At 30.0% G+C, this 25,758-nt stretch overlaps 4 protein-coding genes across 5 annotated transcripts; 1 reads left to right on the forward strand and 3 right to left on the reverse strand.

The window, feature by feature from the left end:
• The first annotated feature begins 583 nt into the window (after positions 1-583).
• Positions 584-1,734, forward strand: LOC123305650 (DNA-directed RNA polymerases I, II, and III subunit RPABC2). Its single transcript, XM_044887426.1, has 3 exons — positions 584-756; positions 821-976; positions 1,523-1,734. Exons 1-3 carry the CDS (start codon positions 728-730, stop codon positions 1,731-1,733), a joined length of 396 nt encoding a protein of 131 aa, XP_044743361.1. The 5' UTR covers positions 584-727; the 3' UTR covers position 1,734.
• Positions 1,735-2,984: 1,250 nt separating this feature from the next.
• Positions 2,985-5,326, reverse strand: LOC123305255 (39S ribosomal protein L15, mitochondrial). 2 transcript variants are annotated; one of them, XM_044886920.1, is made up of 4 exons: positions 5,224-5,326; positions 4,981-5,135; positions 4,760-4,914; positions 2,985-3,648 (listed from the first exon to the last, which is right to left on the reverse strand). In XM_044886920.1, exons 2-4 carry the CDS (start codon positions 5,080-5,082, stop codon positions 3,021-3,023), a joined length of 885 nt encoding a protein of 294 aa, XP_044742855.1. In that variant the 5' UTR covers positions 5,083-5,135; positions 5,224-5,326; the 3' UTR covers positions 2,985-3,020. The 2 variants fall into 2 exon arrangements, with proteins under 2 accessions (XP_044742855.1, XP_044742854.1); XM_044886919.1 differs by lacking the exon at positions 5,224-5,326 and having other exon boundaries at positions 4,981-5,202.
• A 1,300-nt stretch (positions 5,327-6,626) lies between these two features.
• On the reverse strand, positions 6,627-12,037 carry LOC123291929 (protein downstream neighbor of son homolog). Its single transcript, XM_044872395.1, has 8 exons — positions 11,761-12,037; positions 10,045-10,231; positions 9,649-9,788; positions 9,199-9,581; positions 8,686-8,939; positions 7,879-8,082; positions 7,624-7,810; positions 6,627-6,811 (listed from the first exon to the last, which is right to left on the reverse strand). Exons 1-8 carry the CDS (start codon positions 11,976-11,978, stop codon positions 6,627-6,629), a joined length of 1,758 nt encoding a protein of 585 aa, XP_044728330.1. The 5' UTR covers positions 11,979-12,037.
• Positions 12,038-14,175: 2,138 nt separating this feature from the next.
• Positions 14,176-25,602, reverse strand: LOC123305239 (phosphoinositide 3-kinase regulatory subunit 4). Its single transcript, XM_044886903.1, has 13 exons — positions 25,352-25,602; positions 23,427-24,038; positions 22,370-22,632; positions 21,607-21,857; positions 20,150-20,561; positions 19,152-19,572; positions 18,629-18,800; positions 18,074-18,470; positions 17,036-17,360; positions 15,746-16,167; positions 15,109-15,349; positions 14,914-15,033; positions 14,176-14,416 (listed from the first exon to the last, which is right to left on the reverse strand). The coding sequence occupies exons 1-13, from the start codon at positions 25,441-25,443 to the stop codon at positions 14,176-14,178; spliced, it is 3,969 nt and encodes a 1,322-aa protein (XP_044742838.1). The 5' UTR covers positions 25,444-25,602.
• Between the last annotated feature and the right edge of the window lie 156 nt (positions 25,603-25,758).

Below are 25,758 nucleotides of genomic sequence, written 5' to 3' on the forward strand. Positions count from 1 at the left end.
GATAATTTTGTGTTAATTCTATGAAAAAAATTTTTTTAAATGGTAAAATGGTAATTTGTACAAAATATACTGTTTTAAATACGCGCCAGGATATTATGTTGTATATTAAGACATGCGTATTATGACCATGCTTCGGTATTTATTATCCTTGTCATTCTAACTTGAGACGTGGTTCTCACTCTGTTAACAATTCCAGTAGTGTATTTTCAAAGGGTATAATATATACATAGATAAGTATTTATATTTATATTATAATCAGATGTCTTTGAATATATCTGTCAAATTTATTTGTGTTATTTCGTATAGTGATATCCATATTACGTCATCAAATTGGATGCCCGCGTTTTTGACAGTTTAAAAAAGGTTTAAAATTTAATTTAAGTTTTTGGCAAGAAAGCGTGTGTATTTTTTCGAAATAAATTTTTGGTGGCTTTTTATTAGCAAAATCAACATTTTGAAGTACTTTGTCAAAAATAGTGGAATACCGTATTGAAAACAAATTTTAGATAGAAACTGCATAGCAGCTTTGTTTTATGAACGCGACCACTATTTTAATTACACAAACACAACAGTAGAATGCAGCACTAACATTATTGTCATAAGATAAAATAATTTTCATGCTCGAACGAGTTGAATAAATTGGTTTGATTGTAACAATTTAATAAACTTTATTTTTTAAGTAAATATTTATTGACTGCTTGTATTTTTCGTAAAAGTTAACGAGATAATGGCTGATGAAGAATTTGATGGAGATGAGTAAGTGCTAACTATAACTATTATAAAAATAGAAAAAAATTAACCTATAATTAATTATTTTAAGTGTTCAAGACGATTTTGATGATGATGTTGAGGAAGATAATATCGAAGAATTAGAACAGCCTGAAGAAGAAGGGGATAATATTGACCTTATATCAAGGGGTCAAGCTGGTGGCGGAGTTCCCAAACATAAACGAATTACTACAAGATACATGACTAAGTAAGTTAAACAAAATGTCCAACAAAAACTTATTTTTTAATTAGTCAGAAATTTGAAGCTATTTTTTTTATTTTATCATTATTTTAATGTATTTGACAAATTTCCATGGTCAAATCGTGGCGCCAAGTATATTGGTTTGAAAACCAAATGCAAACAAAATTTTTCTCACCTTTTATCATACCATGGTAGCAAGTAAAGAATGTCTCAGATATCATGCTTGTCACCGTCAACTTCGCCTCGGGCGACAATGAACATGAGATATTCTTTACTTTTGCTGCCTAGGTGTGTAATATACTATTTTCAATTATTCTTCAAATCTTATGGCTTATTTGTCTAAATTCACGCGTATTTAATCTAAATATTTATTATGCTGGATGAAACTACTTTTAAAATCGTAAACTTCTCTGCCCCACACTGTATTTTCAGTTTCGTTATTAAATCCGGTAATCACCTTGCATAATAAATAGATATAACCGATGAAACGAATGACCTGAAACGGATGTTATAATTGTGTAAATTATTTAACGATTAACCGGTTATTTGTAGGTATGAACGAGCCAGGGTATTAGGTACAAGGGCGTTACAAATATCGATGTGTGCACCAGTAATGGTGGAATTAGAAGGTGAAACAGATCCTTTACAGATTGCTATGAAAGAATTAAAACAGCGGAAAATTCCTATTATAATTCGACGATATTTACCAGATAACTCATATGAAGATTGGGGTATTGATGAATTAATTATTATTGATCATTAAACTTTATGAATATTTTTATTTATAAATATATTTTTTAATTAATTAATCTACATTATGCATTTTTAATTTATTGAATATCCTCTTTCCTAAACAAGCAAATATCTACAGGGTGGACCATTTTAATCTATTATGGCTAATAGCTCGTTTTGTAGTTAATCAATCAAAAAATAACTAAAAGCTAGAGTTTAATGGGAGACGTCATGTTCTGACATCGGATTGAACCTAGTTTTCCAGGTTCCTTTAATAGCCAATTTAAATCCTAAAAGGTAAAAGAGAATAACACTTTAAATTAGGAAGTCAGTCAATCCTCATCAAAATTAATATTTTTATTTAAAACATTTTTTCGAAAATCATTGGCTTTGGGAAAAAATGCGACTTAAAAATATGCCATTATTGCATTTAATCGAAAGGAAATACGCTAACTTTAGAAATTTTGTAGACAAAAGTTAAGGACAATAAATGTCATTAACTTTTAAGCCCAGGTAAATTTTCAAGATCATTTGAAAATTGAGGTCAAATTACCTTGAAACTTGAATTATTTAATGCAATAATGGTATATTTTTAAGTCACATTTTTTACTAAAATTAACGATTTTCGAAAAAATATTGTTTTTTATGAGCATCAACTTTCTAATTTAAAATGTTATTCTATCTTTTACCTTTTAAAATTTAAATTAACTATTAAATCAGCCCGGAGAACCAGGTCTAATCCGATGTCCCTCATCAAACTCAGAAACTTTTGTTTAAATTATTTTTTGATTGGTTAACTACAAACCGAGCTATTCCAAAAGATTAAAATGGCCCATCCTGTATAAAGGTTTTTATTTCCATAAAAAGATTTCTTTTATTCCTCAGTCAAATTTTTCGGGAACCAAGCAATTGCTATATAAAAAAAAAATATTTCAGGAATTTTTTTAAAGATTTTAGGAGGTTTTGATTTTTTAAATAGAAAACTTGGAAATTTTTTCCTAGAGATTAAATGTATTTAAGCCTTACATTTTATCATTCAAAAATTCTTTTAAATCTGAATTCATCTTTAAATTAAGAGCGTTTCAGTTCTCGGGCAGGGAAGTAAGATCATATAGCTATTTCACTTCCCTGCCTTGAATTGACTTTAATTGAAAATATTACAATTTTGAGAGTCAATATCGAAAAAGGATTACCCGATTGTAATGAATTTTCGAATGCAAAATATTAACTTGTAAACGGGTGGACTGACTTAAGATTTCCTCTAAAAAAATTTGTTGTTTATTTACATAAAATTACAATAACATTTAACAAAACAAAACTAATTTGCATAGTACGATTCCAAATGTGGAGCTTTAGATTTTAAAATTACTTTATCTCGTAAACTGACCACCCATCCAGGTTGTAATCCATAAAAAATCTGACGTGGATCTTTTCGTTGTATTAACATTTCATAGTCGGGATCGTTTTCAATTTTTGGCAAAGTATATCCAAATTTTTGTGAAAGAGTATATCGTTCTTGAGAAATCTTATCTGGATCTGCTAAGTAACCACGTTTTTCAGGATCAGTGTAATATTCTATAGCGTCTTGCGGTGGTATCATTCGTCTAGGTATTGGAACACCTTTTTCGAAGAATTTTTGTGGATTTAACATACAAAATAAACTATGAACATCATAATAAGCTGTGGTGATAGATCCGCCATTTCGTTCTATAGCTGCAATCGATAAATCGTCCGTATACTGAACTTCAATATTAATTTTTGCCTTGAAGTTATCAGCTCCTTCTGATGTTAAATTGAATCCAAAATGATGTTGATCTGGATGTAAATTAAATAAGCCAGTTCCCATTAGCGAACAAAGATCGATCGGTCTTGAAGTATCAATTCTATTCGTATCGATAAGTGTTTGTAATTGATGCATTGTAATTGGAGGATATTGTCTTCTTAAACTATAATTAAAAAAAATGCATGCATTTTATTATTGGTCATATTGTTTCAGAAAATAAAAACTTATGTAATGAATGGAAGGTTAAGAGACATGTGAGGTTCCATTATAAATCCGTTTTTTAATCCCTCGAATACAATTTATACGATTTTGGGAATGTCTGATATCAACAAAAAGTGATTTATTGTATATTTTTATAACCTCTATATATATATATATATATATATATGAAATATATATCAAGATATACTAATTGTAGCCCCAAGTTTTTAACGCTTAGAAATATTGATGATATGAACAAAATTTTGGCATAGGTTCATAAAATCAACAAATTAATAAATTTCTCTAGTGTCCGTAAGATTCATCTTGTAAATTATTAAATCGTTAGAGATAGAACAAAAGTTTAAACGTAAAAAATGTTTCTTATAAAAAAATAAATAACTTTTGTTTGAAAAATTTTTTGTTAACATCACTGTCTATCCATGAGAGCGCAAATTAGGACAAAATTTTGAATCCTTTTTCTTCAAAATTATAAAAGATAGGGAGTTGAAAATTTGCAGGTAGCTTCAACTAGCGGTTTTGTGCCATAATTGTGTTGGTTTTTTAACAAATCATCTAATTATCAAAAATAAAGCAAGCACTGACATTCAACACTTTCACTTGTTGTCAAATTAAAAAGTAAAATTTTTGGCGGTTTTTCAAGCTTTGCGTACTTCCACGACCGTTCTAAATTGAGTTAGATAATTAGAAATTTGTATGTTAATTTAGCTGTGGAGTGTTTTTTGGCAGTGTCAACTCCTGGCTCCTCCTTTTGCAGTACACGAGTTTTTAATCACATTTTCTTCTGAAAATATACTTAGGCACTGTATCGGAAGTCAACGGGTAGGGGCCCACTGCAATACATTTCATCCAATTCCGATAGAACTATATAAATTTATTGCTTACAATTGCGCGAGGTGGCCGAGGTTTAGAGACCCGAGAAAGTTGGTTAAAGGATAGCATGGATTCGTCTTTAAAGTTGGGGTCGTCTATTCAATTAATAAAACTACATAGAGAAAACAAAAATACTAGTGAAGAGGGAATTTGAAGCTAGTATTGTATAAAAACAAACTTACTGATGTCCTTTGTAATAATTTTCGTATGAGAATCTTAAATAAAAGGGATGATTTCCAGTCTCATATCCTAATCGCATATAATTTTGTCGTTGTCCTGATCCTTTATTTCCTGCCCCATGTTTATCACCTCCATGCTGGGCCCGGCCTCGTTTAGTCTATCAAAATAAAGTTATTGATAAAATTGGAATTTATTAATATCTGTCTTATTCTTATATAATTACATTCTTTTTAGAACCAGGGTTATCTCGTATGTTTCCTAAATTAACTCTTGGTAAACCTTTTAGCAAATGCAACGCTTTTTGTGAAACATTTGAAACAGACATGATGAAAAATTATATTGCGTTTAATTGTATCTTATTCAAATTATATTTTCATTCTAAAATTAAAAAAAAAATATTTATTTGCAACCATTGAAAATAATTAAAAACAAGGTTAAATTTGTTTTGATGGACAAATTTGCTAACCTTTTTCGTTAGTAAGTTTTGAGGTTTTGTTTGCAATATTATCACTATAGGTGCGTTCCACTAAGCGTTCAAACTATTTTTTTAACTATTCCACTCATGAAGGTTATAAAGACGACCACGATCTTTTTGGTCCCAGCAAAAATGTCATTAATGACGTCATTATTTTCGCTCACACCAAGCATTAATAAAAATTAAATATTTTTTTCTGAACATAGTCTCTAATACCTTGGTAACACACACAAAATAATATTGTGTGTGTGTGTTATTTTGTGTCAAAAAAGTTAAATGCTGGGCCAAAAATGGTAAGACTTTCGTGATTGGATTTGTAATCAGCGACCAAAGATACTCCCCAGAACACAGGACGGTAAATATTTAGTTTGCCGTTTTTGTGCCAAAAAATGTAATTTTCGGCCAAAAATGGCACGATTTACGGAATACGTGGCAGAATCCGCGTAATCAGACATCCTATTCGTATTCAGCGACTATAAATACTTACTATTTGACAATTTAAATAAAGTTAGCTTTTAAAAAAAGTTTTGGACTACATATGTCCCCCGCTGAGGCCCTATCTCCGCCTATTATTATATGTATTAAGTTAATACCTACCAAATTGCGAGCGCTTCATCTGAAAGTTAACATTCGCATTCGCGAATATTGGAAATTAACATTTTCATTCGTATTCGCAACTGTATAAAATACATCATTCGTCCTAACACTAGTACAGACATAGGAAACGCAATAAGCGAATTATCGACCACAGTGACAGAGGTAAAAAGAGCCAGAAATTGTAGACGTATAAGAGAGACAAAGACAGCTATACGCGCCTATTTTATCTGACTCTCTCTGACTGCGAAAAAACCCTTTTGCTGCGTCTTTACAGCTCTATAATATTATCTCTGTGGTTAAGAGTGATTCTTTTCTTATTTATTTCTAATTACGCACACAGTAGTGTAATGCGGAACTGGTGGAAATATTCAGTGTTCTATTTGGCTCCATTTAAAACTTTCATTTCACAACCCACAAAGTACATACACCAAGGCACATAATTTGGGGAAATATATTCAATATATTAATTTGCTTAGTTACTAATGGTTATAATTGTTTCTTGAAGTTTTTTAAGAAACAACAAATTATGAGATCATTCCACATGGTCAATTTGATTTCTATAGGTTAAAAGGATTTGAAAAGGGTAAAACTGTAATAAATAAATATAAATAAATCAACTTATAGTTAAGTATTAAGTTTAAAAAACATAACAAATTTTTATTTAATGAATGAAATTTTACAACAAATTTCATAGTCAAAATTATATTAAATACTTCATTAAACACTATTTACATTATTATTTCTTTATAAATACAATTTAAATTAAGTTTTATAAACAATTGAAATTAATAAATAACTTAAGTCCAATAATATAATTGCTCATGACCATTAAATTTCAAACTTTCAATCACTTGCATATGATTTTTATCATTTGAACAAAAATGTTTTAGTAATTTTTTAGATAGGCCACAATCTGTTAAATTTTCTTGGAAAAACACATTTGACCCATCCACTTTTTCATTTTCTGCACTATCTTTATCACCTAAAATTTTTTTTTAAATTATTAAATTAGAATCAGGGATGTCTTGAGAATAAGATAATATAGTCATAGATGTACTCTTTTCAGCTTTTCAAAAATCGATTTTTTCAACAACGTGTACGAGGAGGTACTGCTAAGTTACTGTATGGTCCCGTGTAAAAACTAAGAAGGAATGTGGAGATAATACTTGTAATGTCTCACCTGCCTCTCCTCGTATGGTTCGAGTTCGTTAAAAAGGCAGTTTTTTGTACCCGAATCAAATGATACACGAGGAACCAATACGAGTAGAGGCGATCTTTATATACACTTTCTCGTTATTACTTGTGTGGTTCAGTAGCATTTGTGGCTTATATAAAATATTATTGTGTCATTAATAACGGTTAATTTCATCAAAAACGTTTTTCCGACAAAAAAAATTTTTTTGCTGCTATTTGTATAAAAAAAATTATGTTTTTTTATTGTAATAAACATGAAGATAATTGTACTAGCTATACGTACAGAGAGCTATCGCAGCAGCTGTTGCCACTTCGATGTTAGTCATAACAATGAATATGAAATACTTGCGAAGTAATATAAGAATGTGGCGTATCCCGGCGAGGATACTCCGCAAGAGTGTGGATGATAATATTCTGTCATATTATAGCAGTTAACACAAATACATAGTTAAAAATACAAACATTATCACAATGGCCCTGGCTTATAACATCTTAAAAAAGTTGCATAACTTATTATTTTATTTTAAAGGTGTTAATTTAAGTTAGATTCAAAATTTTCTCGCGAAGGGAAAACAATCAATAAAAGAAATATTAACTCACCTTTATTTTTAGAATAAACTTTTGAAAAACTACTAGTACTTTTAATATTTTCAAATGTGGCACTATATTCATCCTCTGGTGCCGAAATTAAATTTGCTAACGAATGAACATTATTTGGTAAAATTGGTCCACTCACAATTAATGAATAGTACTCTGAATCATCGGCTGTAACTTTACTTTCACGAACCTATAATTATAATTTTGCACATTAATTTATTGCTTGTTTGAAATTTTCTAAAAATAATTCAGCCTAACCTTTAAAGATTGAAGTGATGCACCACGAAATGCTACTGGTGACAATAATGTAGGTGGAATTCCTGCTAAGGGTCCTACAGTACTAATAGCACTTTTGCAATTTAACAGAAAATTAAATAAAGCTTGTGCTTCAACTCCTTCAACAAAAACTAAACTTTCGTCACTACTATCTATTACACATTCCATTGTATGATTTTTTCTTGCCTAAAATTGAAAATAACAAAAATTTTCTAATAAATAAAAGTTAAACTTTTTTTTTTAAACCTATGATTATTCCACACTCTAGTGTGTTAATAATTTTCTATGTTTCTCTCATTGGAAAGAAGTTTTGTAGTTATTGAAACTTAAAAATAATTTGAATCAGTGCATAAACGCTTTCTATACAAATTTATTTTAGGTACAAATACAAAATTTTTACTTTCGTTAATATTTGAGTGTCTTCTTGGAATCATATTGCTACTATGTAAGTTTAAAATGGTTACTGAACTGTTATAAACAAATTAAAAAATCTTCTCGATTTTCGCTTCTTACCAATCGAGCTTTTTCGATGCCACATTGAAATCTGGCTAGAAACATGCTACCAAAATCTACTCCAACCCATATTAACTCGACCTTACTAAACTAAATTGATTTGAGTTAGGGTAGGGGTTGATTTTAGCCTTTTTTGGAAGGAATGTTATAATGTGGCTAAATAAAAAGTAAGAAATTAATTTTTAATCTTAAAGTTTTGTTACCAACCTACTTTAAGTAAAATTGTCAGTTACTAGACTAATACTACCGTATAACTAACCACAATAAAATACAAACCTGTTGTTCATTAATTTTTTTAATTTCTGTCATATCAACACCTAAACTTTTTAACCATTGATCATTTTCTGCATCCTCATCATCACCTTCATCTTCTGCTATAAAATCATTATTTTCTTGATCGTTTTGACGTATTGATGAATTCGATGTAGGTGATGAATCGTCCATGGTTGAATCTAACGTATCATATCCTAAATCTTCAAAATGATCAGCTGAACGCCGTGATTTCTTTAATGGCATTGTATATTCAATGTCTATATTAAAATTAAAATATTTTGTTATTTTCTTTAAATATAAATCATGTTAATCAAATTTAATAGTTTAAAGTTTGTTGGAGTTATTTCGAAAATAGGTAATCCGATTTCGATGGATTTTTTACGATAAGGTTCAGTATTGTCTTTACAATATTTTAGGTTATTTCTTTCGGTTATTTAGGTTATTTCCATTTTAAACGTGCTTAATATTGTATACAGTTAAAAAAATAATGGATAATATAATAAACCGACGTCTTACCTTCTTGTTTTAAAGCCTGTCGGAATCCTCGTGTTGTGGGCGTGATTACAGCATGTATATCACTAAATCCACAAATACCAGCGGCTCGGAATAAAATTGTGAATGTATTTGCACAAAAATAAAAATATGGACATTGCTTTGCTCGAAGTAATTGAAATAATGATCGGAAACTTTCTACCCAATCGGAATGTAATGCTTTTACAGCTGATGGTTGTGTAACAACTAAATTAGGACCATTAGAAGTTGATTTAACATTTAATCGTGGAAAAAGTTGTAGCCAAGGTAAAGAAGGATGCTGCCAAACCAAACAACATTGATAACTGCGCGCACTCATGCTGGTATCTAATGATTCTGATGTTGTTGTATCTAAACATCGTACAAATCTAAACAAAAAATATTTCATTGTTTGCATCCATTTAAATACTGTTCAATTGATTAATAAAAACTCACCCAGTAATTCCCGAAGCTTCTTCACTAGTACGTAATTTTGAACTCCATTTAAACTTATTCTTTGATATTATACGCATTTTTGTTTTAATTGCCCAATCTATTGGTATAAAATTGTAACTTGGTAAATTGGGCACTTCTTCCTATAAAGTAAAAATTATTTTAATAAAATAAGTTAAATACAGTGAAGTTTTGATTACAGCAAAACTGGATTAGTTCAGAAAATAAAGGCAATTTTTCACACAAAAATCCATTACGGCCTATAAATTTAAGAGATACCGAGAATATAGTAAGAAAGAATTTCCGCTATCGAAAGTTCTGCCATTTCGTTTTAATGGTTTCAAATTTTGGTCTTCAATTCTTTTATCCGTTTTTTAGCCTAAATTATTTTCATATTACCTCATGTGTTTCCGTCTTCGATAGTGCTGTAACCGTGTTTGCAATATTGGGTAGTTGCTCAGGAACTTTTACATTCTGAATATCATTTGACATGCTCATATTCAAAAGTTTAAATAATGTATTGTCGTTTGATGCGTCTTCGGTAGTTGATATGATGTTTTCTTTAAAACGTTTACTATCATTTTCTCTAGAAATATAAGAATTAAAAATATATATGGAGATAATTTACAGTTCAACTAGACTTAGGAGCTATTTGAACTAAGAGCTGATAAAGGTATATGCCTGCAGTAACTATATAGCCCGAAAAATCAGCCGTGGTTCTAATCAAGACACCAGTTGGGAAACAATCAAACAACAATTCTATAGCCCAGAAAAATAAGAAAATAAAACTCAAAAGGTGTCTAGGATATAAGAACCAAATTAAATACAACAAATAGAAAGCAATGATCTAATCAAGCTTTTCTACATACAAATATCTATTGCAATATTGCTTCAATAAAACGTTTTCAGAAAAGAGGTCTTACGATTGCCTTGAATTTGATATTCACTTTCAAAATCAGTTGACTTGAAATTGAAAATCAATTCGTTTTCATAGCTGATAAGAAATAGAGAAATATTTTAAAGTTAGATAGTTAAGCATAAATACAAACTTTCATATTTCTAACTTAAAAAATAACGCCTCTTCCTTCACTTTAGACGTGAAATTTTCCATAATTTTTAGTACAAAATAGCCCATACAAAATTTTATGATTCATAGAGCCAGCGGTATAGGCTTAGAACAAATTCAGTTGGCTAAGGCTAAATAGGTATTCATTCTTATGAAATTTGTATCACCTACTTAACAATATAGAATTGTCTATTGCCACCCACTACAGATATATCCGTGCCTATAATTTATATAACTAATATATTACACTAATATTTTTAACCTATCCTTGTGAGTGTGATGCTATATATTTTTAACCTTTATTTTACACGGCTATAATATATACGTGCTTATAATTTCAAACCCAGATTGTCGACCATATAAAGAGATTGAGAATTTTCTCCTGCGAGATCTCACCCTGTGATCCACAGGTTGGCCATGTCTTTAATGGGGTCGAGTTAGTACCTACGGGTATGCAGGTTTTTGGGCCCTTGCGTTCACCCTGCGATGACATCTTCTCTGTAATCCTTAAGGGAACGGATATCCGTGACGGGTGGCAATAGCAGCACACTCACAATATTTACAAAAAATTCAATCAAATATTAACTCAGTTTTCCAAAAATAAATTATTTCAAAAATTTAAAAAAATCGCTCTTTTTCTTATTAAAGTGCTACCTACGTTTTATTGTGTTTCATAAAAATTTTGACTAACTTCTTAAGTTTGTGGGGGGGGGCACCAAAACAAACATTTATAAAACAAAAATGTAGGTACAATAAACAAACTAAAAATTTGTTTTTAGTTTTGACACTCCCGATCTCGTTTTGGTACCTACATTTTTGGTCTACAAAATTTCATTTGATGCCCTTCACGATCTAACACAGAATGTGAGTGTTTTCGTTTATGTTTTGAGCAAGTATAAAAAAAAGGTTTTATTTAAATAAATACCAAAAATCTTGTATATCATCAAATTATTTGACAAAATTTACGTACTGCCCGATGTCAACACAAAAGTTTGTTTATGTGATAAACGTTGAAAAGGCATAATTAAAAGAAATCAAATTATGTTTACCTGGTAAATGGGTTTCTTCGCTTTTTATCCAAAAACTTATTGTATTGTTCGTCTTTTAAATCAAAATTTTTTGGTTGATCATTTATTGAATTAGGTTTACTAAATCGTGACTGCAAAGCTCTTTTTTTGATTTTCATTCGATGAAGTGCCATAATTTCATTAGGTTTCTTCCATGGTGATTTTGGCACAGAATTTTGTTGTGAATTTACGAAAGACATTTTACAATGAATTTATGCGCCCAAAATACGTTTCAAATGAAAATGTTAACCACAAACAACTTACTAATATTTATAATTTTAAAATTCTATATCATTATTAGGGTATTTTATTTTCCTTTAATTTTCGAAAGCAATAACATTAATAATTCATCCCAACAATATTGAAAATATCGAAAAATTTATTACAAAATGCCCGAAAAGTTTTGAGAATAAAAAGTTTCGGTTATGTTTTTATTATGTTTACCATAGATGTTTACTATTTCGATTATGCCTTTTAGATTATGCAAAACATCTGTAATAACGGGTACGTTCATCAATCATTACCTGCGCTCGGTTGAAATGAGCGTTTGGATAGTTAGCAACCGCACTAGCGCTCTAGCCAAATAAGTGTGTACTATCGCTCACCACTTTAGTACCAATGTCAAATGGACAAAATGTTCTCAAATATAATATGGAATTCTACAAACTAAAGCTCTCAACAATTAATTAACATTTTATTAATTACATAATCGTCACACGAAAATAGGGCTTTTCATTTAAAAAATGATTCTTACATTTAAAAAAAGATTCTTTTTTGTTTCGGACAATATTTGAGCTTCAATTAATTGTCGCTGTCGCTGGTATCATTTACTCAAAGAGGTTATATAACAATTTTTATGCATTTACTTGACGCTAAAAATGTTATATCGATCTGAATCGAACTGATCACGATCGATATTATTATAAATTATATAACAAGAATGTCCCAATAAAATTGGATAAAATTTTATATAGTTTTATCTAATTACATAAAATCTTTTTTTATCGAGTTTAGCACAATCTCTGTTATATGGACATCAGTGTTTAATCAGAGAATCAGTAAAGGTAAAATTTTACTGATATAGTCCCTGGTTTAATTGACCTTCTTGAGTTGATTAAGTTTATTCTATCGAAAAATTGGATATTAATAAATGGATAGTAAACCTTCCAAATTAATGCTAGAATAACCGGATTGTTATGTAATAATAAAAGTGCATTATAAAAAGATCAATTTTAAGCCAGTGCTTAGAATGACTAAAGAGAGAAAGTTATTGTAAACAAAAGTTATTAGCCTGTGCAATATTTAGCTTCTAGTCTGGCCAATCTTATAAATCGTAAAAAATAGAACAAAGTTTAAATTTAAACAAGTGAAAACAAACAATTGACTGAGTTAATTGTTGAAATACCATGTATAGACAGTGTTGATGACGCAATCGTTTGCTTTTTTACTTCACGTAAATAAAGAAAGATTTCCATTCATAAATAGCCACACACGCATAACTGATATTCCCATATTAATACATACTACAAAATTTTCACCTAATTAGCGCCCTCGTGGGTAAACAGTGATGTTAACAAGAAAATGTTTCAAACAAAAGTTGTTTGTTTTTTTATAAGGGACATTTTTTACACTTAAACATTTGTTCTATCTCTAATGGTTTAGAAGATGGGTGCTACGGTCCCAAGACCCAATTGACTTCTGTTGCTCATTTACGAACTCGACCTCACTTTTTACGTCTTAAGCACACTATAAAAATTTCAGCTTGATATCTCTTTTCGTTTTTGAGTAATCGTGATGACAGACGGACAGACAGACAAACATACGGAAATGGACTAATTAGGTGATACTATGAACACCTAAACCAAAATTTTTTTCGTAGCTTCAATATTTTTAAGCGTTACAAACTTGGGACTAAACTTGATATATACCATGTATATTTTATATACATGGTATAAAAATATTCTTTAAGAACAAACAACTTTTGTTAATGAAAATTTTTTTCGTAAATACCTTTGTTTTACCATGAGTGAAATGCTTTTTAAATATTTTCTAAAACTATGAATTTAGATATGCATATCTTTCTTACAAAAGGTTATTTCTCGCTGCCATTAAAAATGTTAAATTACATTATTAAAAATTTATATTCTTACGTTTTACAGTAGATAGAAACTTGGAGGAAGGATTAACAATTAAAGAAGTAGATCTAATTATTTTTCATTGGTATTAATTTAGCATAAAATTCATATAAATTTTATTTATATTATTGCATTTAAATATTTATATTTAATAATATGTACAATACATACATAAATTATACAAAAATAACAATTGTAAATAATTTACTTATTTATAATGTATTATCAATAATAAAAATAATAATAATATTACAATTAAAGTTTATTTCCAAACAGTTATTAAACCATCTGTTGATCCTGCTATTAAGAAACATTGACCTGCTTGACACAAAGTTACATCTGTTATAGGTGAACGATGACCTGATGTGGGTAATTCAGGACCAGCTCTGCCCGACATATTATCATCAACACTACTGCTTGTAACTGACGATGCACCACCAGCAGTGTTTCTCGAATCACTCCAAATTTCTTGTACAACTGTTGTGCCATCAATAATACGACTCCTAAAAATTTTGAAAGTTTTAAATTAAGAGGATATACAGGATTTATAGGATGTATAGTAGTCATTAAATGGTTGCCTAGAAAATTTCGACCAAGGCTTCCTCATAGCAAGGCTACCGTTTTCATATGTTTAACTTTATGATTTTGTTATTAATCTTTTAATGGATAATATTTTTCATATAAGGGGCTTATGGGACACGTGCCTTGTATGAACACTTCGAGTCTTAAGAGTATATTGAAGTAGCGCATTTTCGAGTTCACTTCTTTACCTTTGTAAATATCGCACATTTTTTTAGTTAATATACCCACAGGCAAAGAATTCATCCAGATAGAACTATAAAAATTGAGTCGCATTTTCAAAATTTTGAAAGTGCATGCTTTCGAATGAGCTTTATAGGTCGAGATATCTAAAATAATTTTTTTTTATAGATTTTTGGGCGAAAATCTGTGCTGGTGAATGTATTTCGAATGAAAAACTATAAAAAAAATGAGGCCGTACTTGTATAGTGGAGCACAAACATCTCCAGGAGCTGGAACTGCAATATACGATTCATGGCAAGCATCCAAATTCCAATATCTAACTCTGTGATCTGTTCCAGAAGCCAATAAAAATGGAACTCTATAATTAAATAAGTATAAACCATTATTTAATTTGTATTATTCTTCAAATACTATATTTGTACTTTTAATTTACCTATCAACTCTACCAGGATGTAAACCTAAGATATAATGTGATGTATGTGACCCAGATGAACCAGCAATTGATTCATTTGGATATGTTAGAGGTGGTGCTGAACTGGCCCATAAAACTAACTCTCGATTTCCAGATTCTAAATTCCACATAGATATTTCATTATTACCTTGGATGCTTGAAATTATCCATGAATGTTCTACTGGATGACTTGATATTCTACGAACTCGACCACCTTGCCCGCCTAAAAATAATATTTAAAAACTCAAACAAACAAAAATCATTGTCTCATATTAAAAATTGTTCTTAGATCAAATAATATTTGTAATATGATTATGGGACGGGTTTTTCATTTATTGCCAAGAGCCAGTGAACTTTTAAGCAATAAACAATTTAAAAAGCCGCAACTACTAGCCATAACGATAAACAAGACAACAAACAAATAACGCTCCCAGTTTTACTTTCAATTTCCTACAAGAATATACTATTTGTGTCCTTAATTTTTTACAACAAATGATAAATTTATTAAACCAAATTTTTCAAAAACCCTACGTTACTCTGCGCTATACTAAGTGGAGTTTATAGTTATGGCTCAAAAATGATTTATGCAACTTAATTTTGTTCGTTATAATTTACTTACTTGAAGGATGAACAATTTCCGCGATTGGTAATCGAAATCTTAAATCCCATGCAGTATGATATCCTTTATTTGTGGCCACAGCTAACCAACTTTGTCTTATAAGATCAACACATAATGCAGTTGGTACACCTAATTTTAAATCAACTGGCAGTCGCCATGCCACACCAGGTTGTCTTAAATCATACGCCAGCAATTCACCGGATGTTGTAACTGTAACAATGACTGTACCGTCAATTGATACAACATCACATGCTCCACCGGCAGAATTTAACAAAGTAAACGATGAATTAACATTTGTTGCTTTTTCTAATCGTAAAGTTGATAATGAGCCATCTCTACCCACAAGGCACAAGGTTTGACCACCTTCACAAGCAGCGAGACCAACTATTCCACCAGTTGATGTTTGATATACTTGTTTTGATCTGTAACATGATGTGCAATCACTTTCGATTTAATGAAGTTTGATTAAGAGAGATTAATATTTGGTTTTTGACGATAATTGGGATTTTGGAAAAAAAGAACTGTATAAAATTATTATTTAACATTATGCCGTTACACGATCTTTTATGAACATTTTTTTTGTCATTTGGTACAATATCCCAATTGCACAGACTAATTATCATAATTTTGAAAAGATATCAACGAATATTGATATAGATCAAAGAAACTCCAATGGTCTTGGTTGTTATATTGTAAAACGGGACAATTAAATTCCAGCAACTACTTTATATGAATGTCTCCTTAATTAACCTAATATGTAATCCATTCAACTTCTTTTTTCACAAATTTGGAGTTACATAACTAAACAAATACAATTTCTTTTCTAGTGAATTTTCTTGAAGAAAATGAAACTATTGGTGTTGTAGCTATGGCGAAATTTCGAAAATGGTAATATTTAACATCTATCTGATGACTTGTATTTTAGTCATTTTCAGGATTTTATATCTAAGTTAATGAGAAATTTCACAACTTAGGGACACGACTCAAATGGAATTTTTTTTTGTGATGTTAAATTTAGTTTTCTCACAATGAGTTTTGTTGATTTTATTAAATTTTTCGAAATTGGATTTTGTTTTTACGATGTCAATAAGAAGCAAGCTCTGCATAAATAATTGAAATTTTCTTGTCAGTTGTTATGCAGTACAGGATGTAGTAAAATCGAATGAGCTGTGGGTGAAAAAAACAAAAAAGCCGTGATTAAGTTACACGGAATATGGTACGTATCGTATACTGAATGAATTTTATTAGAAAATTTTAAATTATAATAAATTAAATTAAATTCATGTTTACCTATTAGCAATATTTTTTCCTTCCATTCGTTTGCAATCCCATAGCCGAACACATCCATCTAAACCAGCTGACACAAACATACCTAATGTTGAAGTACTACTAGCGCCTGCAGCATTTATACCTAATGGTAATAATCGTGTGATTGCTGCTTTATGTTCATGCAAATGAGCCACTGATGAACCACGACAACGCCAATCGGGGGGTGGTACCGGTGTTCTCCAAGCGGCTCTTTCAGCTCGATCACGATTAATTAAGGAACGTGTATATCTTGTCTTGCGTAAATATTCTAATGATCGTAATTCTAAACGGCATTCCGCAAACCCAACTATTTTGAAAATAAAAATTATTAGAAAACTTAAATTGTTTGTTCTTTAAAATGAACATCTTTAGTATTCTGTACTACAAAAGAGAACCCGATTCCAAAAATTAATAATTCTTTAACCAGGGTCGGAATGGCCATTAGACAGAATAGATAACTGTCTAGGAAATAAAATAGTTTCATAGAGAGAAAATTTAATTGAAAAATTTGGATCTTCAATGACAATAGGTATTATCGATTTTTTTCGATGCATGCTATCAGTTAATGAAATACTTCATAGTTACAAAACAGAACCATCTAGTATCGAGTAGTAGAATTAATTAATAATATGGATGCGTTACGTTACGTCTTCGTTCATTGTCGATAATGGCGATTGAAAATGTTTGCCTCTGTGATAAATATGCGCCAAAACTTTGATAAATAACGATCGATACTAGATTCAGTTTTCAATAATCGAATAAGTTAGTCCCTGAGAATGTCTCTAGTTATTGAACTTTACAAAAGCATCTTCATTCGAATGTAAGTAATAAGCCCGTTTTAGCCCGTACGATAATGTGCAACGATTATAGAAAACAACATGTTGTCGGTGTTTTTGGGTACATGCCCATATCCAATCGATAATGTTAATACATTTTTTGTAAGCTTATGTGCTGTAATATTTTCTGAAATAAGAACGCTAAGTGTATAATAATTTTGTAAATAATAAAAATTGCACTTACATTGTATAAATGATCGATCATGTGTTGACATACTATTCGGTGGCTCAGTTGGATTGATAATCTCACTCGTTGGTGAATCATTTGATGATAATAATGTATTTTCTAGACCAGGATGATCACCTGTATTCTCACCAAACATATGTTGCCATTCCGAATTCATTGTTGTTTCGGTTATTAATATATTACCACTTTTCGTACGTGGTTTACGATTAGTTAAATTTAAATCGATTTTATTACAAATCACATTATTACTAGATACCATTATATTACCATTATTATATTCTTTTTTATCTGTTGTCTTTTTGTATGAACTAATTTTATTTAAATGATTTGCCATTTTTAATAGTTGATCTTCAACAACATCTCTCATGCCTTCGGAAGTCAGTCGTTGAAATAACTAAATCAAAAGATAATTTATTCAAAATGATAAAAAACTTAAAAATTAGTTTCTTTCGATTTTCATTCCTTCCAAAACGTTCAATTGAAGGTTGATACACATCAAAATCTAATAAAAGTATAAAAAAAAGCAGAATAAGTAGCTTTCTTATAACTTACATTTTTTAATGAATGTGGAATTTCCACATGTTGTGGAACATTTCCTGTCTTAATTGCTAAGCGTGCTGCCTGACGTGCTTGTAATATGGGTATGGTCGCTGAATAATTTGTTATGTTATCAAACACTACTCTCGATATTGGTGGTACTAATGCTTGTAAAAGTAATTCAGGCCTGCAAAAAAATATGGATATTTTAAACGAATATCCGAATGATAATGAAATATATTGAACAATCAAAGTTATTTTTGTGATATTTGAAATTACTCAAAAGTAAATTATACATCTAATGTAATAGTCATCTAATGTAATTTAGTTTAGAAAAGTACTCAATGAAACCTTGTTTACAATCATGTTTTAAAAGTAAAATAATGAGTCTATTTTTATATTTCCCCAATATAAAAATGACCTTCGGAACGGATTTCTAAGAGGTAAAGGAAGATCGGGGGCATCGTTAGAGGTAAAGAGATTAATCGTTAGTTTAAAGGCAAGATTGAATAATTAATTATAAAAATTGTACACTTACTTTTCAATCTGCAATAAAGGATATGCCAAATATTCACTAATAGATGGTGCTAATTTACATTGTGTATCAAGTGGCCCTAATGCATTTGCCGCTGCGGACACAAAACCCGCTGTAGCCAAACGTATCCATATGCTAGGATGCACTAGACCCAATGTTATAGTTTCTTTAACTAAATCACATAATGTATGCGTTCGTAATAAACCAAGTTCTGCTAATTGTGACATTGCATTAATACATTTTGCAGTAACAAACTCGGAACGATCAGTTAAACCTTGTAATAATAATGGTGTTAGAATTAATGAACTTTGATAACCAACAAACGTTGCAACTCCAACGATGTTGTCAAAAAATGATGATCGTAATTCTGTGTCTTCTTTATCATTTAAAAATGTTATCATGTGTGATAAAATTATATCATTTGCTGAAATAAAATAAGGAATTTTTATGTTTAAGAAGATTTAGATCTAAAAATATAAAGTACCTACACCTTGAAAATTATTAAACCTTATAAAATTTTTGGTACCGTGATGAAAACATAAATTTTCAGTATCGTGGTTCAAGAGCGATATCGCATCGGTTTCAGATATTTAATTATAGTGATACCATCTCCATAATTTTGCTTTAGTAATGAAAACAAATCATCTGCTAATTTCAACGTGTACTTAAACTGTTTGCGGTTAAGTTTCCATTGGGAGTCTCGATGCCCAACATCATCCAAGGTCATTGATAAAGAAACGACTAGAATTTTCCTCCTTAATTTTTGTGTGGCTTAATTCTAACTTAGTAATAAACTTTCGTCTGTACGACAGGATTAAAATTTATGTATGTTTCTTTTAAAAAATCTAATAAAAAGATCATTGAATACCAAAATCACAAATAAATTTTTCGATACTCGTTATCCGGAGTTACCCGACACCTTGATAATTTCATTTGCAAGAAAAGTTGTCTTCGATTGTCACCTTAATAGTTACTGTGAAAATAACAATCTGAAAACTTACCTTTCTGCTTTCCAAAGAATATACATAATTTATTAATACCATTATCCATCAAAGATTGTTTCACAACACTATCTGAATCCGTTAACAAACAACTAACAGTTTGTTGTACCATTTCACGTAATATTCGTAGTTCTTCTTCGGGATCATAATTTGGTCTATGTTTTTTACATTCTTCAACACTATCTTCTAAATATTTGGTCGCAGTTTCAGCTAATGTTGTTATATTTTGTGCTAATGTACAACGTACATTTAAACTTGAATCAGTTGCTAACGGAGCTAGACCAGGTAGAATGTATTCTGGGAATACATTTGCATCGGATCGCGGTACATTATCAACCAATTTCAAACAATTTGTTAATGTATGCACGGCTGATGCACGTACTCTGGACCACTGATCATGACATAATAACATCTAAAAAAAAAAATTAAAAATACAGTATGCAGTTCTAGACTTATTTAAGTGGTAGTTCTGCTTTTGAGTTTCATAAAATCGATTATTTTTGCAGTTTTTAATATAGGTAGAATAATCCCAGATTATTTTAGAGAAATTTGCTTTTTTTTTAAATTGTTAAAAGAACAAAAATGCAAAAGCAAAGTGATCGACAACTCCGGTTTTGCTGGTCGGATTGAGGTCAATTTCTTAAAATTTTCCTTATTTTTTAATATTTAATTTGCGGTATGTGTCATCTTGATACTACTTTTCTGAGTCAAGATATTCAATTTGCTTTAATCGTTATTTTCCGAGTTATGGCAGGGAAGTTATGTAGTTATAAGTTCATTCTCAATATTTATGCTCACTTCGAGTGGAAAGTTCAAAAAATGCCACAGAAAGTCGCAATTCTCTTTTAAACAAATCAGTTAATATTTTTAAACAATTGCAAAATTCGTGAGATACAACAACAAAAAAAAAAACTATGTATATAATGAACATAATACAAAATTTAGACAAAAAAAATATCGATACAACCTTTTGTTAATCAGAAAAAAAAATTAGAAAGAAATTGTTAATTTTGAGCCTTTTTTGTTTTATTTAGAACAATTGAACGATCAAAGATAAAGGTCGCAACTAGCCTTAAACGACGTATTTTGTTTAAATCTTAATTTTTTTAGTGTTTACTTTTTTCTTCTGTCTCATCATTTCCAAAAAGTCAAAAAACTTCAAAACAATGAATTTTCTTTTAAAAATAATAATTTTTAACAATGAAGCCTAGGGTTTACTAATTTTTTTGTCACTATCGTATTCAGCGCATTATTTTATGTAAAAATAGTTAATAAACTGGTCTCTTTAATTTTCTAACATAAAAAAAGTTTATTCGACTCAATCGCCTAAATGAATGGTATCTAATAAAATTTTAATATTTTTTAGGTTCCAGATTTTACGAAAACAGCAGTCTAGTCGGGCTCAAAGCTTCTTTTTTCTGGGGTATCATTGGGAAATAGTTTTAATCACTACTTACAATATATGGTATCAGTCGATCTAATATAATATCGGCTGTTGTATGTGATGCTAGCTCATACATAATTTCTAAACTTTGTAATTTAGATGTACAATGATGTAATCCTCTGACACATGAAGTAACTAAAGATATCATGATTACCAACCCATCTTCATTATTATTTTGATCGGGTGATTTTAATATATTTATAATATTTGATATATCTTTTTTAAGTCTTGATATTTTTTCATCAGGTGGTAAAATTGGAGTAGCTATAAAATTAAAAAATGATCATTTAATATAAAACCTACCCAGCACCTATCTGTATACTATATGTTACATCTTAAAACCAGTTCCATTGTATATATCGATCAAGACTAATTTTGATTTATTAAAAATTTTACATTGCGGCAAATTAAAAAGTAAAATCAATCATTAAATTATTTAATACATTTTATTGAAAAAATTCGGATTGCCTTTGAATTATTACGCCTTCCGTCCCTAAAATTGTACCACCCTACAACTGCTTCACGTGCCTAAGCCTAAATCTAGTACTGCCTAAAACATCCAGCTGAATATTTTATCAATGAACTGATATTTGAAAAATAAGCCAAATAAGATTGTTCTACTTGAAAAAGCATATTTTAATTTGACTTTAACTTTCAAAGTCGTTAAAAATAAATTCATGTTTATAACTAATAAAAGACGAACACTTGAGATTATAAAATTGTTCTTTATAAAATATCTGTGTATCTAAATTTTAATAAAAAAATGTGGCACTTACTTGAAAATATTAACATATAACTTTGTAAAAACGAATAAAAATATTCTGGAAATAAACGGCCACGTTCTTGATTCAAATATGTTTCAGCTGACATTCGTAGTGATGGTTCACGTTCAAGCATATTGGAAAGTATTCTCCTAAGGTTTGCATCGGGTAGTGTATCCAAATGCTTTGAAACATTATATTCACCCGAGCAGTATGATAATAATTGTGATAAATCAAATGGTACATGCCCTTCATTCCATAATTCTAATAATGAACATCTAAAATTTAAATAATTTTAAAAAAATATATAAATTATTGGTTTTCATAAGTACTTCAGAAAATGTATGATGTATCACTTTGAATGTTTTAAATATAAAATCGGAAGACAATTATATCAACTATCGAGCTCAAATTAAAATCTCCGCTTCACTTAATCTGGCGTGGACTAGTTCAGTATAGTACCGGATACCAGCCATGAGATAGTGAAATATACCCAAAAGATTGATAGCTGATGTTTAGGAATATAATTATATAATACTTTTTTAAAATTAGAATATTAATAAATAATGGGATCAACTCCCTTCTTTCCATGTTATCCTGAACGTCATAATTATGTTTCTATAATTTGTTTGAAGGTGTATGTGATGTCACAAAGTTAACCTATCTCATTTTAACTTGTTCGGTTCTACTAAAACGTAAATCGTCAAGTTATTATGATCACAACGCTAGGGAGATTTATATTCAATTGTATCATACAGGATGAACCATTTTAAATATATTATGGATAAGAGCTAAGTTGAAACCCGAAACTAACCCTCCCCCCGTGGATCCGCCACTGTTCTAAGGACAATGGTTTTTGATTTATCCGAGATACTTTCGTACATACATGCTTATAGGCGTTTAGCCGAAACTAGTCAAGATCGATTTAAGGATCTTACTTACAAGGAGGTTATGTGGGCCTCCTATCTTAGGTTTTCCAATTTGCAATTTACATGTAAAACCTGTTCGTGTAGAGCATAACTCACCTCCTTCATGTCAGATTAAGATATTTCATAAAATAAAATAAACTTACCCAACAGAAAATACATCCATCGAAGGTTTCAATTCAGCCGGTTTACATGCTGATTCACCAAACATTGAATTACCTTGGGTTAAATCACATGTAAACCCTTTAACAAAGCGTTCGGGTGCAATATAACATGCACGCCGTCTAGATGTATCAAAAAAATATGAGTAATCTGCTGGATTATCTTCCGGTAAGAATGTCGGTTTAAACGATGCAAAATCCACAAGTAATACCCAATTCCATGACGTGACACATATATTTTCTAATTTAATATCCCCATGACAAACGCCAACTTTATGACACTGATGTAAAGCATATAAAATTTGGAATGTTATCCATTTCTTTTCGATTGTCGTTAAAAAAGGTCGTGTACTAATACGATCATATAAACTATATTTAACGTATTCCCGTAATAGTAAACCAGCTTTATCAGTGATTACAATATGTTGAAATGGTATGCAATTGAAGACTGTAGCTAATTTACTACGAATATCCTCTAGATGTATTTTATGCGTTTGTAATGGCAATGTTGGATCTTGTATTGTGAATACTTTTACAACGATTAGACCTTCTTCTGAATGTGCACGAGCTACTTTGAAAAATCGTGTGCTTCCCAAACTAAAATTTAATAAACAAAAAAAAAAAGGAAATTTAGTACAATACTTTAATCAAAGTTTCATTCAAATCGGGTGCTGTCAATGAAATATGCGTCTTGTTGTCAACAAGATGTAAATAAAATGGCTTAAAAATTCGGCAAATTTTGAGTTATCAACTAAAGCTGCGTTTATTTATTAAAGGTATCATCATATCATCACGTTATAACGAGATCAAAATATTGTTAAAGGTGTGTTCTTAAATACAAGACGTCATTTTTCTCGCCACGGTTTGTTTTTGTTATTGCAATACATAAGAATGGCAAGGAGCACAAGTGGCTTATACATATATATATGAAAAATTGAGGGTTTTGCCGCTTTTGCGCTAAGAACTCAAATATATGTTAGGAAATGTCAAACCGAGGTAATCAATATAATAAAGCGTAGTGATGTTCCACTCTCGTAGTCGCCTTAGATCAGAAAATATAGTCTCGTAATAACATCATATTTAAGCCATCGGTCTAAAACAATACAACAGGAAATTTGTCGGACACTATGACCATTTGATAATAATAATTAATTAACAACACAGCAAAAGTGAACCATGTATGTATTGAAAAAATGTTCGCGGTGGTAGACAAACTAATCGTTGCAGTATTTTTGCCGAACAAATAAATTTTCGAATTTCTTATTAAATTATCTTGTAAATGCATTAAAACTAAGTATGTATTCGTCAAGAAAGAAAAACTCATGTACGTGGCACATTTCGATCATGCTCATTTGAAAACGAAGTATTGCGGTGCTTGCGCAGTAGCGTGAGATTTTTTCTCATCACAAGAGTATGGTACGTAGAACGACCAGTCTGAAGGGTTAAATATTGTACATATGTTTTGCATGTAAATAAATGTTGTTGATTTGTATAAATTTGTACTACATTAATATTACATATTTACGGTAGCCGTTATTATCTGAAACGCTGCGATTATTATTAAATAATTGGTTATTTTAATTAAAGTAAATGGGCTTATATTTGTCTGATTCAAGTATGTGCCATTAGAACTATATCTGAGAAATGATAAACAGAGTATGATACGTATATGAAATTTTGGGTCAATCGAAGGTTGATTTTTTTGGTACAATAGACTTTCAAATTACCATAGGTAGGTCAAATCAAAGTGGCACCGAAGAAGAAAGAGTGTAGATGTAAATGTATGTGCATTAAAATCTACACTCTCTCATTTTCAGTTCCACTTTGATTTGAACGACCTATATAAGTAGGCTTTTGGTTGGCTAAAATTTGCATACCATTTGAGTAATATAATATTTTTTAAACTTTACCTAGAATCAAAATGTACTCCAGGGAGGTCATCCAAATAATATTCCACTGGATGAATTTGTGATGGTGCTATACCAACTAACTGATTACCCATTTTCTTATTTGTATTATGTTGTGTTCTTTAAAATATGAATAATTATTTGTATCATACTTAAGATAAAAATTACTGCAGTTTATCTGCACAAATTTCGTGTCATTAATGCTATATTAATCTAAATATTAATACTGTTAAAATATACACTTTAATATGCTTATGTCAAATGATAGTAAACGTTTTTAATGTTTTCCTTTATTTTTTTATTATTATTTTATGACAAGTGATATTTTGATATCATGTTATTTTAATAACATAACAATCAAACTGACAGTTCAGGTGGACTAGATACTAGGGTGCGTTCTCAATAAGTAT

The sequence above is a fragment of the Chrysoperla carnea genome, chromosome 1 (assembly GCF_905475395.1).
Source record: "Chrysoperla carnea chromosome 1, inChrCarn1.1, whole genome shotgun sequence".
NCBI classification, from domain to species: domain Eukaryota; kingdom Metazoa; phylum Arthropoda; class Insecta; order Neuroptera; family Chrysopidae; genus Chrysoperla; species Chrysoperla carnea.